At 34.0% G+C, this 15206-nt stretch overlaps 2 protein-coding genes across 2 annotated transcripts; both read left to right on the top strand.

The window, feature by feature from the left end:
• The first annotated feature begins 1306 nt into the window (after positions 1–1306).
• On the top strand, positions 1307–9468 carry LOC130809129 (uncharacterized). Its single transcript, XM_057674771.1, has 5 exons — positions 1307–2976; positions 5846–6030; positions 6111–6281; positions 7046–7498; positions 8809–9468. The coding sequence occupies exons 1-5, from the start codon at positions 1482–1484 to the stop codon at positions 9229–9231; spliced, it is 2727 nt and encodes a 908-aa protein (XP_057530754.1). The 5' UTR covers positions 1307–1481; the 3' UTR covers positions 9232–9468.
• Positions 9469–10573: 1105 nt separating this feature from the next.
• LOC130809128 (vesicle transport v-SNARE 12-like) lies at positions 10574–14806 on the top strand. The gene is made up of 5 exons (XM_057674770.1): positions 10574–10858; positions 12488–12546; positions 12627–12815; positions 13691–13861; positions 14357–14806. The coding sequence occupies exons 1-5, from the start codon at positions 10762–10764 to the stop codon at positions 14510–14512; spliced, it is 672 nt and encodes a 223-aa protein (XP_057530753.1). The 5' UTR covers positions 10574–10761; the 3' UTR covers positions 14513–14806.
• The last annotated feature ends 400 nt before the right edge of the window (positions 14807–15206 follow it).

Genomic DNA, 15206 nt, shown 5'->3' with positions numbered 1-15206 from the left:
AAACTGGGTTTGTAAGTGGTGGACGATTTACCAGTGTAGGAAATTATTGCCAAGTTTATACCCATTGGTGATTGGTGGACTCACTCACTATAAATTATAATTTAATACTGATTTTCAAAAGAAAATTTGAAAAAATAAATTATTGAATATCTTAAGTTAAATTTGTATGGCTCCTCCTTTTTTTATTTTTGTCTAAATTTAATAATCAATTTTAAAAAATATTTCATTCGTATTAGATCACTTGATTTGACGTAATCACTCAAAGATTTATTGCTTCTACTCCTAATAGCTTTTTATTGACATAAATAAATATCTTAAAAAAAGCACATTTTATATTTTTTGGGTTAGATTTTGAAAATTAGTGTTCATAGAATAATAGTACATAAAAGGTTTAAAGTGTTAAATATTGAATGATGACCCAAATCCTAAAACTTGAAAAAAGCAGATACCACAATAACTAATGATTATAATTTTTAAATAATGAAAAAAATATTTTAATGGGTAAAATATTAATCTCTTCGTTATATTAAGCTGGCAAGTAGGACTTCAAAAATTAATATGTTTCTATTGAATATTTTACATGTCACTTGAAATTTAATTTTAATATTATAAAACTTAAAAAGATATCTAAATAAAACTAACATAAAAATAAGTTTTAAATAAAAATTACTAAAATAAAATAAATTTGAATGAAAATTACATGTCAATGGTCGGGTCGAATCAAATTGAAAACTAGATTTGTTTATGTCGTGTTTAATAGGTCTATAATTCATATATAATTGGTCCTAAACGAAACATAATCTAATTGTTCACACTTTATCAATTTTCATTTTGGCTTGAAAACTAATGTTTTATTTGGATAAGCTTCATTTGTCAAATACTGTTTAAAGACTTTTTGATCAACCAACAAACCAATTAGCTACTCTTATGACTTATGAGAGACCGTTTAGTGAAATAATCTCAAAATAAAAAGTCCATACTCATAATTTATAGGAGTACTAATTAAATTATAATTCTTATACTTCCTATGTTCTTAAATACCTGCTACTTTACGGTTATTGACTCTATTCATCGTTCAAACCAATCGACTAATGTGTAATACAAAATATGGTGGTTAAGTGAAATCTTTTGAATAATTTAATTATATACTTTCATAATATTAACTTTATATAATTTTTAAATTTATATAATTTAAAATATAAATAATTAAAATAACACACTAAATTGCATACAAAAATCAAATATAACAAATAAAATAAAACCAACGGACAAAGTGTTAAAAGTACATACTTCACGTAGCAAATCAAAAGCCACTGCAAAAGCAACTATCAAAACACATCTAAAATCTAAACACATTACACATTTCTAATATCCATTCGTAGAACATGAAAACGATGGTTTAACATCAGTCGTCCGGCCGAGATTTTAGTTGAAGAGTACAGAAATCTACAATCATAGCCGCCTTCCAACACTTCTCCGCCATGTCCATACCTTGCGAATTATACCCTTCAGAAGAAGATCTTCTCTACGAAGAAGAAATTCTCAGAAACCCTTTCAGTCTTCGTCTTTGGTGGCGTTACCTTATCGCCAGAACTGCATCTCCCTTCAAAAAAAGAGCAATCATCTACGAAAGAGCACTCAAAGCTTTACCTGGTAGCTACAAACTTTGGTATGCTTATCTTCGTGAACGTCTTGAACTTGTTCGTAATCTTCCTATTACACATTCTCAATATGAAACCCTAAATAATACTTTTGAACGTGCTTTAGTTACTATGCATAAAATGCCTAGAATTTGGATTATGTATTTACAAACCCTAACTCAGCAGAAATTAGTTACTCGTACTCGTAGAACTTTCGATCGTGCTCTTTGTGCTTTGCCTGTCACGCAGCATGATCGAATTTGGGAACCCTATTTGATTTTTGTTAGTCAAAAGGGGATTCCTATTGAGACTTCACTTAGGGTTTATAGGAGGTATTTGAAGTATGATTCCTCACATATTGAGGATTTTATTGAGTTTTTGATTGATTCTGAGAGGTGGCAGGAAGCTGCTGAGAGATTAGCTGGGGTTTTGAATGATGATCAGTTTTTTAGTATTAAACAGAAGACTAAACATCGTCTTTGGCTTGAGTTGTGTGATTTATTGACTAAGCATGCTACTGAGGTGTCTGGATTGAATGTGGATGCTATAATTAGGGGTGGAATTAGAAAGTTTACAGATGAGGTGGGTCGGCTGTGGACGTCTTTGGCGGATTATTATATTAGGAGGAAGTTGCCTGAGAAGGCTAGGGATGTGTTTGAAGAAGGCATGATGACGGTTGTGACCGTTAGAGATTTTAGTGTTATTTTTGATGCATACTCGCAGTTTGAGGAGAGTATGTTGGCGTATAAGATGGAAAATATGGATTTAAGTGATGAGGAGGGAGAGAATGTTGGAGAGGATGACGAGGATGATGAGGAGGATATTAGGGGGGATGTTGAGCTTTCTGCGGGGAAGTTTGAGAAGAGGATTTTAAAGAATTTTTGGTTGCATGATGATAATGATGTGGATTTGCGGCTGGCTAGATTGGAGCATTTGATGGACAGACGACCCGAGCTTGCTAATAGTGTGCTTCTTCGCCAAAATCCACACAATGTGGAGCAATGGCATCGGAGGGTAAAGCTCTTTGAAGGAAACCCAACTAGGCAGATATTGACTTATACTGAGGCAGTGAGAACTGTGGATCCAATGAAGGCAGTAGGAAAACCTCACACATTGTGGGTAGCTTTTGCTAAGCTTTATGAAACTCATAAAGATCTTGGTAATGCTAGGGTAATTTTTGACAAAGCTGTGCAAGTGAATTATAAGGCAGTTGATCATCTTGCTAGCATTTGGTGTGAATGGGCTGAGATGGAATTGAGGCACAAGAACTTTAAAGGAGCACTGGAACTGATGCGACGTGCCACGGCAGAGCCTTCCGTTGAAGTGAAGCGTCGAGGTAATCATTTTCTCGATATGTTGTGCTCATTTTTTTGTTTATGCCAATGCACCTAGCTGTTGCATTTGGATTCTGATTTTATGTTCATATTACTTTCAGTCAGCATTTTTTCCGCTACGGTTAATTTTTTTTGTTTGGGGGGGGGGGGGGGGGGGGGTGGCAGATGATACATTGGCTTCAGCTTTGTTATTTTGGCTGACTGAACTTGTTACTACTGATTAAGCTGATTTTATTCATTGAAATTGACCTGAACTAATTACCTCTGATATTTAAAATAGAAACTAGACTTGTTGATTCTCTAGTGTTTTGTGCTTCATAGGATTGAATATTTACCGATTAAAATTACGTCTTCCAATAGAAACAAAATTTTACCGATTAAAATTGATTTTCTGGGAATTTTTCTTATAAGATGTAGAGAAAATGTTTTAGATCTTTTCCTTCATTTTGCTTGATTTAAGCAGAATCTTTGGTAATTAATGATGGGACAAAAATGGTGAAAACCATTACTAAAAAGTAGGATCTATTATGTTGAATCAAAAGAACAAAGCCAAAGGTTACCTAATTCCATTGCACGGGAGAAAATATGGAGAACAAGAGCAATTGAATCTTCTAGATTAATACGTATTCTCTATAGTGACGACCCTTAATGCTCTCACGTTTATTCTTTTGATAATGGGCTGGTAGGGAGAAAAAGAATACGTATAATTTAGGGACCATAACTGCTATATATATCAATAACCTGTGACTAGTATTTAGCCCATCATAGATTACAGTTATAAAATGAGTCCCTACACATTTAAGACTCACAACTTATTGATACATTAAGCCCAAGCTTAATTAGACCTCTTTAAGTTGGGTATTTAGACAATTTTAATAAATTACAATGACACATATATTTACATATAAGCCCAAATGGACTATGATCCAACAATCTCCCACTTGGGCTATATGTAAAAACTATATAACAATATGTCATTATAAAATCAAATTTGAGCTTAACCATAGTGTCAAAACTATAATGAATCAGGCACAAATCTTGTCTATCACTCATATCAGCATAAACCAAAGCAATCTGTTACATTTGTCGTAACTAGACCTTAATGATCATAATACCAACACAAAAGAATGACATAAATCATGAAGTGGATGTGTAGTATGGAAATGACATACAATGTGATCTTAAAATGTCCGTATTCAACTGGTCCACTTTAAAAGTGAGATCAAACAATTACCATAACATAATCACTGTAAAACCAAACTTTATGTGGAAAACTTTTTAACTAAAATGTCAACACATGTTTAATAAAAGTATAAAACAAAATTACAAATTCCCACTAAATTAAACATCCTCCATAGTAGAAACAACACCTATATGAGCCACATGCTCAAGAAACCACTTGGGTGGTCATGCTTTGATAAGAGGATCTACAATCTTAGAGTTCGTACCAATATATGTAATAGACAATTTTTTACCCTGAACTCTTTCCTTTACAACTAAGAATTTGAGAGCCACAAACTTTGACTTCCTCTAACTTTTATTGTTATTAGAAAATTTTATTACGGAGTCGTTGTCACATAATAACCTTAGAGGTCTTTGAATAATATACTATACGCTGTCCTATGACAAAATTTTAGCAAAATCAAAGTCAACATACCTAATGACCTCAAGCTTATCTGATCTCCTGTACGTCCAAACATCCTTGTTATGTATGCAATATTTGGACGAGTGTTAACTTGAGTACACATTAAACTTCATAAGGTCGAAGTTTAAGGAATATTTTCCATTTCCTTTTTCTCAAATTCATTTTTGGGGCAATGGTTGAGACTGAACTTGTCTCCTTTAGCCACGGGGTATCTACTGGTTTACAATTTCGCATTCCATACCTTTTTAGCACATTTTCGATATAACTCTTCTGATAATCCAAGAATACCTCGTGAACGATCCTGATGTATTTTAATACATAATACAAAAGAGACGTCTCCAAGATATTTCATCTCAATTGATAAAAAGTTCTTAGTTTTATGCAAAAATCTTATGTCATCGCTAGCAAGCAATATGTTGAGCATACTTAGATCACTTTAAGTTGAGCATAAAGACAATTTTAATAAATTAAAATGACACATATATGTTTACATATAAGCCCAATGTTGGACTATGATCCAACAATTAAAGGATTTGTATAACCGTGACCTTGTTATGTGGTGTTCTAGAGATATTGGCTTAAACAACTTTGTTTATGAATCCTTAATTTTGTGAGTCTCAACCTTTTTTAATTGTATTGGAGATGTAGAATAATTCTCCTTCATGTTTGGTTTCACAAAGTTATATTGGACGATAGTTAAGTGGATCATTATTCATTTGTACTTTATCATGTGAAGTTGTAGATGGTGTTTGCAATCAAGGGTCAATCGACTCTTTGTTATTTTAAGGTTAAGGTTGTATGCAACTAATCCCTAGTCGCCACCTAGGTGGGAGCAACTTGTCATTGGTGTAATGGCATGTTTTTGTTTGGTCTAGCAAAGTTGTTATGACATCTTTGCCAAAAATCGTTGCATTGAGTAGATTTTGTGCTATTTGTTTAGTCAGCTGGTAAGTTTGTGGCTAATGAGCTGATTGTCGATATAAGATGTCCTTTTTGACAAAACTTTTCTTTTGAGGTTTTTTTGTGTGTGAAAAAGAGGGGAGGAGGAGGGGAAGGGGTCATGATTCTCAAATACATGAATTGAGGAACACATTATGTGTGGACAACGATACACCATAGCCTCTTGTTTCATGCAGTCAAAACAAACTTTTTGGGGATTCAGACGTCGGCATTCTTGTTTTCATGTGCTGTGGTATTAAGTGCTGACTTGTGTGCTTTGCTTACAGTTGCTGCTGATGGTCACGAGCCTGTTCAGATGAAATTGCACAAATCATTGAAATTGTGGACATTCTATGTAGATTTAGAGGAAAGCCTTGGTAATTTAGATTCCACCCGTGATGTGTATGAGAGAATATTGGATCTAAGAATTGCAACTCCTCAAATTATTATAAACTATGCAATGCTTCTAGAGGTATGATTTATCTAGTTTGATTTTATATGACACTATCAGTTGCATGTTCAAGTTCTAAAATGTTCCTTTTCTGTCTCCAGGAGCATAAATACTTTGAAGATGCTTTTAGGGTTTATGAAAGAGGTGTGAAGATCTTTAAATATCCTCATGTGAAGGATATATGGGTAACATATTTATCCAAGTTTGTGAAGAGGTATGGGAAGACTAAACTGGAACGAGCAAGAGAACTTTTTGAAAATGCCGTTGAAAAGGTATATTATTAGCTGTACTACTAATGCTTTTGGCTATTTGAGTGTGATATTAATTGAGCCATGATATACCTTTAATTGTTTTTGTAGGTTAATTACATATTTTTGTCACATGTGAGCATATGATTAACCTATTAAAAGCAATTAAGTCGATTTTAAAAAAATAATAAAAGAAGACTGCATCCAATTCATGACTCAATTGGTATCACCCTGTCAAGTTTCGTGATTTTTATAAAAATTAGTTTGAATTGAGTACACAACTTTTCAATTGGGTTCTTGATGTTCTGATAGACATCTAAGACCACCTAGCAATTTTTTTGGTCAAAAACTACTTGATAAAAAATGTGAAAAACTACCTAATGAAAAATTTTCTTATTGAAAGACTACCAGGTAACGGTTTTCATCCACTAACTGTTCAATTTTTTTGTCAATAAAAATTTTCTTTGTAAAAGACTACTTTTAAAGGTAGGTCTTGTCAAAATCTAAGGGTCAAAGCCAGATAATGGCCAATGGATGAAAGCCGTTATCTGGTAATCTTTGACAAAGAAAATTTTTCATTAGGTAGTTTTTGACAAACAAATTTATTAGGTAATTTTTTGTAAAAAATGTTTTGATTAGGTAATTTTTTATTTTGACAATTTTCCCTTTTTTTCTAGTGTTATATCTGTTTAATTGGTCCATCATTTAACTATGATCCTCATATACTGTATGTATTAAAAAATTGTTTTGCTATAGCTTGATATGTCTGACATTTTGATTTGTTTTAGGCTCCTGGGGACTGTGTAAAGCCTCTGTACCTGCAATATGCTAAGTTGGAGGAGGACTATGGCTTAGCGAAGCGTGCAATGAATGTTTATGACCAAGCTACTAAAGCTGTTCCTGCAAGTGAGAAGCTGAGCATGTACGAGATTTATATAGCTCGTGCAGCTGAAATGTTTGGTGTGCCAAAAACCAGGAATATATATGAGGAAGCAATTCAATCTGGTCTTCCTGACAAAGATGTGAAGACCATGTGTATGAAGTATGCTGAACTTGAGAAGAGCCTTGGGGAGATTGATCGTGCTCGTGCAATTTACTCATATGCTTCCCAGTTCTCAGATCCGAGAACTTATCCTGATTTCTGGAATCAATGGCATGAATTTGAGGTCCAACATGGAAATGAAGACACTTTCAGAGAAATGCTCCGCATAAAAAGAAGTGTTGCTGCCAGTTACAGCCAGGTAGTTTCATCTTGTTACCCACTTTGTTTGGTGTTAAACTTTTTTAATTATCGGTACTGGCAGTCTAAGTTTTTTTGGCTATCAGTTTTCAACATCCCTGTGCGGCTGTGCTGTACATTTATAGATATATTAATAATAATAATGTGTTTCCTAATCTCGTCTAGTTTTCCTTTTTCTGTGTAGAGAGCCCTTGACCTCATATTGTTGTGGTTGATCATGTGGTCTAGTATTGCTAGGAGTTTGTCTCAGATTAGTCTAAAGAAACATTAGTGGTTGCCTAAAAGTAAAACCTTCCTGATGTTTACTGATGGGAACTTTGGCTCACTTTAAGTTTTCTGTCAGTTTTAGTGTACCTTGGCAAGTACAAAGCACTAAAATGCATGCAAGGAACTGACTATATGTAGAATTTTGTCAGAGAATTGGCATGGAGAACTAGGAAGAAGATTTAATTACAGTAGAATGAATCTAACCATATAAGTATAAATAAAGCAGTAAGGACAAAATAGGGTTTTTCGAATTGAATTTTTGTTTTGAGTGGAGACTTTCTTGCCTCTTAAAAGCTGGCGCTACCGCTTAGCCTGGTATTCACTTGGTCAACTGTAGGAACCTATTATTTGTCATTGATAATCTTAGATTACCTATTAGTTCCAGTTTGTGTAATGTTTTCATTTTCTCTACATATTCCTGAACCAATGTCACATGATTTACTAATCTTCTTGCAAAACGCGAATCAAAATAAGTGAAACATGGTCGGTTTTTGGCTATTTTAGGGTCATTTTGACGAATCTCAAATTTATTGGCGAATTATATTTCACTGTCCTGAATCCACACTGAAAAAATTATTGCGTGTCACAAATAATGACCTTTCCGGACCTAACAGTAAATTTCTGCCCTCCCCACAAAAGATTATGTAAAATTTGCATTTCAGAAATATTTTTTTCCAAATAAATTTTTATTTGTTTCACATAGATAGAGAGCCACTTAATGGCCTTAGGTAATGGAGTAACTTGGAAATGAAAAAGCATTTGTAGATAATGCTTAGTTAATCCCTGATATAGTATCAAATATTAGGTCCTGCATTAATCTTGGCTTGGAATTGGATGGACAACTATTTATATCTTTGAAGTAGTACTTCAGTCTTTAGTTCCATTTCTTTGACTTTATCATTGATCACGCTTTCATGTTTGAGTTGTTCCTTTATCTACTTGAGGTTACTTCTTTCATCATATTTGGTGCCATATATGGTGTTCAGTATTGATTTAGGATTTTTATTGGTTAAAATAGATTTCTGACTGCTGTATTTCTTGCAGACTCATTTCATACTTCCTGAATATGCGATGCAAAAAGATGAAAAACAAAGCCTTGATAAGACTGTTGGTGAAGATGAAATGGCAGCCCTTGAGAGGAAGTTGGCTCCTGCAGATAATGGCGATTCAGTCAAGGACAAAGCTAGGATGGTTGGTTTCGTCAGTGCTGGGCATGAATCTCAAGGCAATGAATCTGCAAGAAATGTAAATCAGGAGGAGATCGAGCTGCCGGATGAGAGTGACAATGAGGAAGATGAGGAAGATGAAAAGGTTGAAATTGCTCAAAAGGATGTGCCAAGTGCTGTTTTTGGCGGCTTGGCTAAAAAGCGGGACGAGCCTGAGAAATTAGAAGATGGGGAGGAGGCTAAAACAGCTGATGCTCATCTTGGTGCCCTTGAAAGATTGAAACGAAGAAAGAAAGACTAATAGACTTTCTTTTAACATTTGTTAAACTAGTTATATTTGTATCGAACCAACTTTGATGGTTCAACGTTGTAAGCTCTTCCTTATCAATTAGGGATCTTCTCGTCTTTTTGGTCCGTTAGTAGATTTTTTTGTAATTAACAATTATACCTAAGTCAAAATATGTTTGAACACAATTTTGGTATTATATTGTATGGTTTGCTTTGTAGGTGAAAATGATTCAAAAAAAATTGAGTCTTATCTTAATGAGAAAGCATTAAATCAAACTTGTAGTTTCTTGGTCTATTGGAATGTTTGATAAATGGCTAATAGATGATTGTAATGGTTGATTTGAGAAGCTGATTTTATTAACTGGTTTAATCAGCTGATTATGAATTTGCTATTATGAGCAGTTTGTTTAAAAATAGCTTATTCATAACAATAAGTTGTATTAACCAGCTACTTAACAAATACTAGCATTGGCTGGTTTGACCACCTAACCCTTTATTTAAATCAAAATAAGCTAAAAATATCCTATTATGCTATATTACCATAAACTCTCATGTCTTATCATCAAGCCTCAGCTATCCATCTGTACTTGGTAGTTTTGTATTTGATGAGTGGATACTATGGAGTATTTATAAATAAAATTGTACTACTTTTCATGCTCGATTTTTTAAAGTCAACCGGGGAATAATGGAGGAGACATATTATAAAATATGACTCCCTCCTATTGAATCTCATTGTTTTATTTGACTTTTCATACTTGTTAAGGTAATATTTTAACCCTTAATATCTCAAATTATTTTTAATTAAAAATTATAAAATGTTGATATCAAACAAGATCCCACATGACTATATTTTAACTTATAGATTAAGAGTAAAATACAAATTAAGAGTGATAAGTGAATAGTGCCCAAAAAAATGGAACACTTAGGCTGAATAGGAGGTAGTATTTTTCCACTAAATGGAGATGTCGTTTTAGGAAGCCACCAACTATTATAAACAATATATAAAATATAAATTATAAATATTACTCTCTCTGACTGTACTCCTCTATGTTTGATATACCTTTCTCATAATTAAACATTTTTTATGAAGAACGAAATAGTATTTTTAAAAAGAAGTTTGATCAAAACACACTCTAACCATGTAAATATGTAATAGAGGTGTATATTTAGGTTTTCAGACTGAGTTTTATGTACAATATATAGGTCAACTTAATTATATTTTTTATATAGACAATATAATTATGATTTTTATAATCGACTTATTTCTGGTCTGATCTGCTCTGACCTGCTCTGATCAGGTCATGTTTGGTCAATGGTAATGACGCTCTTGTACGACCCAAACATGAAAGTATCACGACACATATATTTTCCAACAGGCGTTGAAGTGTTATATGCAAAACTTAACTGTCACTACGTCGGTAGTCTTCTCCACCTAACGGTTTTTCTGCTCGTTTTTTCTGACCGGAAGTTTCCATTAACAATACCTTTCCGCTCTCTTTTTCTCTGTCCTCAATCACTGATCTGAATCGCGGTAAGAGGAAAAATGAGTGAGGTTTTTGATGGCTACGAACGCCAATACTGTGAATTGTCGGCTAATCTCTCCAACAAATGTTCTTCTACTTCTCTTCTTTCCGATCAAGGTAATTTTTTTCATCTCTGTCTGATTTATTTATTTTAGTTCTTTTGTATTTCGTTTTGATTGAATTACTTGTAATTGTTTCTTTCTTAGCGTTTCTGTTGATTTTGTTAGTTGGAATAAAGAGATGTTTGTAATTAGGGTTTTCCAATCAGAAAAGGGATTTTATCATTTTAACCTGTTGATGGTGTTATGTTTCTTTTAGTTTTGTTCATTTCTGAATTTTTTAGGTTTTCGTTGAGGACTTTTGAAGTTTACTTGAAACCTAGTATATTTTTAGATCACAATAACAATTTGAAATTAGTGATCTGGATAGTCGGTGAATGTCTTTTCTCTGATGAGTTCAGGCTTGATCCAAATTGTACATTGATTAGTGAAGTGATTGGTTTTGCATAGCTTTGAGGCTGGTTTGGAAAAATTTTGTGTTGTAAATTGTAATTGCATTGTGCTGGGAACTTATTTATCGGTAGGTTTAACGTACTAGTGCCCAGAGAGGATTGACTTCGAGTACTTCAATTCTATAATTGTATTTGGGTTCATGTTGAAGTACCTTATGAACGGGTTTCATCCCTATGGTTACACACTAAGCTCGTTGACAGCTTTGCTTAAAACATCTACTGAGTGCATTTCTGCACAAAAAAATAAACATTGTTATTGTTGTGGTTTTTCTTTTCTTGGAAATATGTGGCTCACATGTGAGGGGAGTGTTGGAAATACTTCACATGTGAGACAAGATCCCACATCGATAAAATAGTGGGTTGTTGACTTGCATATATAGTGGGTGAGCTAATCTTCCTATCACCTTATGGTTTTGGGAAACAATGAACCTCACCAAGTGTATGTGCAAGTCAACGCTCTTAACTCGTGGTTTTGCGGGCCCGAGTCCACGGGTGTCCTGTGTCCACATGAGTGGGCCACGATGAGATTATGTGACGAATTGTCACGGCCTAATATTGTTGTGGTTTTTCTTTTCTTGGAAATCTTGTTCAAGTCATCCATTTTTTGTAATATGTTTGCCTTAGTTTCTCAGGATTAATAATCAGTACTCCACATAAGAGAAGTACTTTGTTAGCTCTCTTTTGACCAAAACAAACAAATTTAGCTATTCTTCACAAGAGTAGGACAATGTAGGTCATTGAGATTGAACTATAATTTGGTATGAAATTGGGGACACATGTTAAATTAAGAGGTGAATAACATGAAGTAGTTGGTCATTGTTTCTTTTTTCTTGAATAAATCCTGATGGATTATTGTTCCCAAATAGTATATGAATCAGCTATTCTTCGATCGTTAATGGATCTCCTCTTTTTTGAAATTTGGATAACAATTCTCATTAGAGGTGGATTGTATCTTTAGTCTGTTCTATGATCCAATTGTACTTGGTTACCATATATGAGGATACAAGTATAGTAGCCATGCAAGTAAACGATTGCTAATGGACTTGCAAATTGCAAGAGGGAAAGAAGTTTGCATTATGCCCTCTTCTTCTCTTCTTCTTCTCTCCTGAAGTCCTTTGCTCTTCCTTTTCTGAGTTTAGGATATGCAAATTAGTTTATTGTTGTGAAAATATGTATTACTCATTTTGTTGTGCATTTAGATCTGATACTTCGTGTTGTGATTGAATGATTTACAGAGCAGAAACAACAGAAGCTGACTGAAATTAAGGCGGGCCTAGATGAGGCTGATATTTTGGTACTATATTATAGTTATCCTTTTTCTGAATTGGATTTTATTGGAAGTTTCTATTTTAATTTTTCTCTGGTTCTATTCAGATACGAAAAATGGATCTTGAAGCTAGAAGCTTGCAACCCAACGTGAAGGCCATGCTTCTTGCAAAGCTGAGGGATTATAAATCTGATTTGAATAATCTGAAAAGAGAAGCGAAGAAGATCAGTTCACCAAATCATGATCAGTCTGCTCGAGAAGAGTTATTAGAAGCTGGAATGGTAGATGCGTACAAGGTACTCTTGGCATAACATTTAACATGACTGATTTTTTTTCTCTCTAAAATCTCTATCTATATCATATCAAATAGTAGCTGGGTTTTTTTTCCGGTTGTCATGCTTGTTTTTGTTCTCGTGTTATTTACCTTTGGTTTTCTTGTTAGTCTCAGTAGTATTGCTCTTCCCTTTGCTGACTTACCTTCAAAAGGTGGGAAAAGGAAAAAATATTGGCTGGCCATACAAACGCTTTAATTCTAATTTAATCTTAATCTTTTATGTAGACTCTTAAATAAATGCATGATTTAACCATCAAAAATGTATCATTGGCTAATTACTGGCAGTTGAAGTATCAATTCTTATGTCACGAGTCAAATGGATGTACTTGGCATGCATATTTTTGCTCTGCAAGCATCTTGATTTGTGTTGATCTTAATTAATTTTTAACTTTTAACTTTTAACTTTTTGAAGAGATTCTCTAGATTGCGATTCGTATATTATATACTTTTTTGTCAGAACAGAAAGATTAGAGATGTTCCCCACTTAGGCTACAAGCACATTTGTACCGGTAAGCTTGTTCCTCAGAAGTACAGCTGATTTGAAGCTCTTAGGTATTGTTCTTATAGCTTCAACTGATTGTTTGTTTACCCACCAATATCAATCAACATGTCTGATGCATGAAAACCCAATTATAAAGGAGATGCAAATTTTTTAATTGTTTTCTTTTTCCTGCATTATGTGAAAATTGTTAAGCTGAGCATTAATGTGCTTTTGACTTGCTGAGTTGATTACTTGATTTGATGCCTTCTACCATCATGTCTTCAAGTCTTTACTGTCCATCTTTCCTATCCATTAACTTAAGTATAGAACAGCTACACTGATCATCTGTTGTGCAGACTTCCTCAGATCAGAGAGAGAGATTGGCATTTTCCACAGAACGTTTGAATCAATCTAGTGAGAGAATTAGGGAAAGTAGGAGAACTATATTGGAGACAGAAGAGTTGGGTGTGTCAATTCTTCAAGATTTGCAGCAGCAACGTGAAACCCTCCTTCACTCGCACACAAAGGTATCCCTTCTAAACCTTCTTAGATTTTAGTGCTCCTAGTATTCATTATTTTACATGAAACTTACGATAGGTTAAATTCCACAACAACATTTCAATACTCAAAGGCCATTAAGTAGCACCCACCTAGGCGGGGTTTGGGGGGTCGGATGTACGCAACAACATTTCCCTTGTTAGTCGGCAACTTCATATGAATAAGAAGTGCACATGATTTTTTGAGCCATTTTAATATTGGCCATCATAATCAGAAACAAAAGAACTATAAACCTTTTGTCCCTTGAGAATGTAAGTAAAAAGAAGATTCAGTGCTGTGTCACTAACTAAAGTAGCTATCAAGGATTTGTTTCGTTATGTAGGCATTGAAGGTAGTTGTATGAGCTTAAGCTCACATTTGAACATGAATCCCTCATTTTATTTTTAGATTCCCGACGGATATCTACAGTCTATTTGAAATTGATGTGAACTGACCAATAATTCTTCATCTTTCTTGTACTTCAGCTTCATGAGGTAGACAATGCCATTGACAAAAGCAAGAAGATCCTGACTGCTATGTCACGTAGAATAAGCAAAAACAAATGGATTTTTGGCGGAATTATTGGTGTTCTTCTCCTTGCCATCATTTTTATCATATACTTTAAATTTACGCATCACTGATCCTCCGCCATTGTAGTCGATGAATCTGACATCTGTTTGCTTACGATTGTGCAAATCAAACAGCCAGAAATTATTGAGACCCAATTGTAACGCCATTGATATGTATATTTAGCAGTTGTATCTAAAACCAATATCGTTATGTTTTAATTTGTATGAAATCATCGAGTTTGTGTTGGTCAAATAAGCTAGTATCGGAATCCTCTGATCTCTTTAAACTCTAAAGCCAGGGATTCATACCATGAGCATGAGCTTGAACAATGCTCAGCTTAACCAAATGCATTTACCTTTTCTCTCTTCTATTCTCTTTTTGTAACATTATGTTTTTTTGCCTTTTTTTCCATTTAATATTCTTACTCTATTTCAGTCACTTCGAGTCGAGGGACTCTTTTGGCAACGCTCTCCTTTATGGGTATGAGTTTTCGCCGTTCTTTCTTCCCAGACCTTAACCATAGTTTTCTATGAGCGGAATACACTGGATATGATGATGATGACGACAACTCTATTTCAGTCACTATTATATAGTGTTTGGCTTATCCAAAATTTTCTCTTCTATTTTTCATAGCTCACTATGTTTTCTCACTCAAATTTCTATCAATTAAGTACAACTTTATATTAACTAATATGCTAACTCCAATAATGTGGGATTATGTTTTTGATGTTAATTAGGGTGAAATATGATACGGACTTGTCTTGA

The sequence above is a fragment of the Amaranthus tricolor genome, chromosome 3 (assembly GCF_026212465.1).
Source record: "Amaranthus tricolor cultivar Red isolate AtriRed21 chromosome 3, ASM2621246v1, whole genome shotgun sequence".
NCBI classification, from domain to species: Eukaryota; Viridiplantae; Streptophyta; class Magnoliopsida; order Caryophyllales; family Amaranthaceae; genus Amaranthus; species Amaranthus tricolor.
Note: the sequence above shows the minus strand (reverse complement) of the source record. Positions and strands in the feature narration are given on the sequence as shown.

Coding starts and splice junctions, on each gene's coding strand:
- LOC130809128 (XM_057674770.1), top strand. CDS start 10,762: ATGAGTGAGGTTTTTGATGGCTACGAACGCCAATACTGTGAATTGTCG. Junction 10,859..12,487: donor TTCTCTTCTTTCCGATCAAG/GTAATTTTTTTC, acceptor AATGATTTACAG/AGCAGAAACAACAGAAGCTG. Junction 12,816..13,690: donor GAATGGTAGATGCGTACAAG/GTACTCTTGGCA, acceptor TCTGTTGTGCAG/ACTTCCTCAGATCAGAGAGA.
- LOC130809129 (XM_057674771.1), top strand. CDS start 1,482: ATGTCCATACCTTGCGAATTATACCCTTCAGAAGAAGATCTTCTCTAC. Junction 6,031..6,110: donor ACTATGCAATGCTTCTAGAG/GTATGATTTATC, acceptor TTCTGTCTCCAG/GAGCATAAATACTTTGAAGA. Junction 7,499..8,808: donor TTGCTGCCAGTTACAGCCAG/GTAGTTTCATCT, acceptor TATTTCTTGCAG/ACTCATTTCATACTTCCTGA.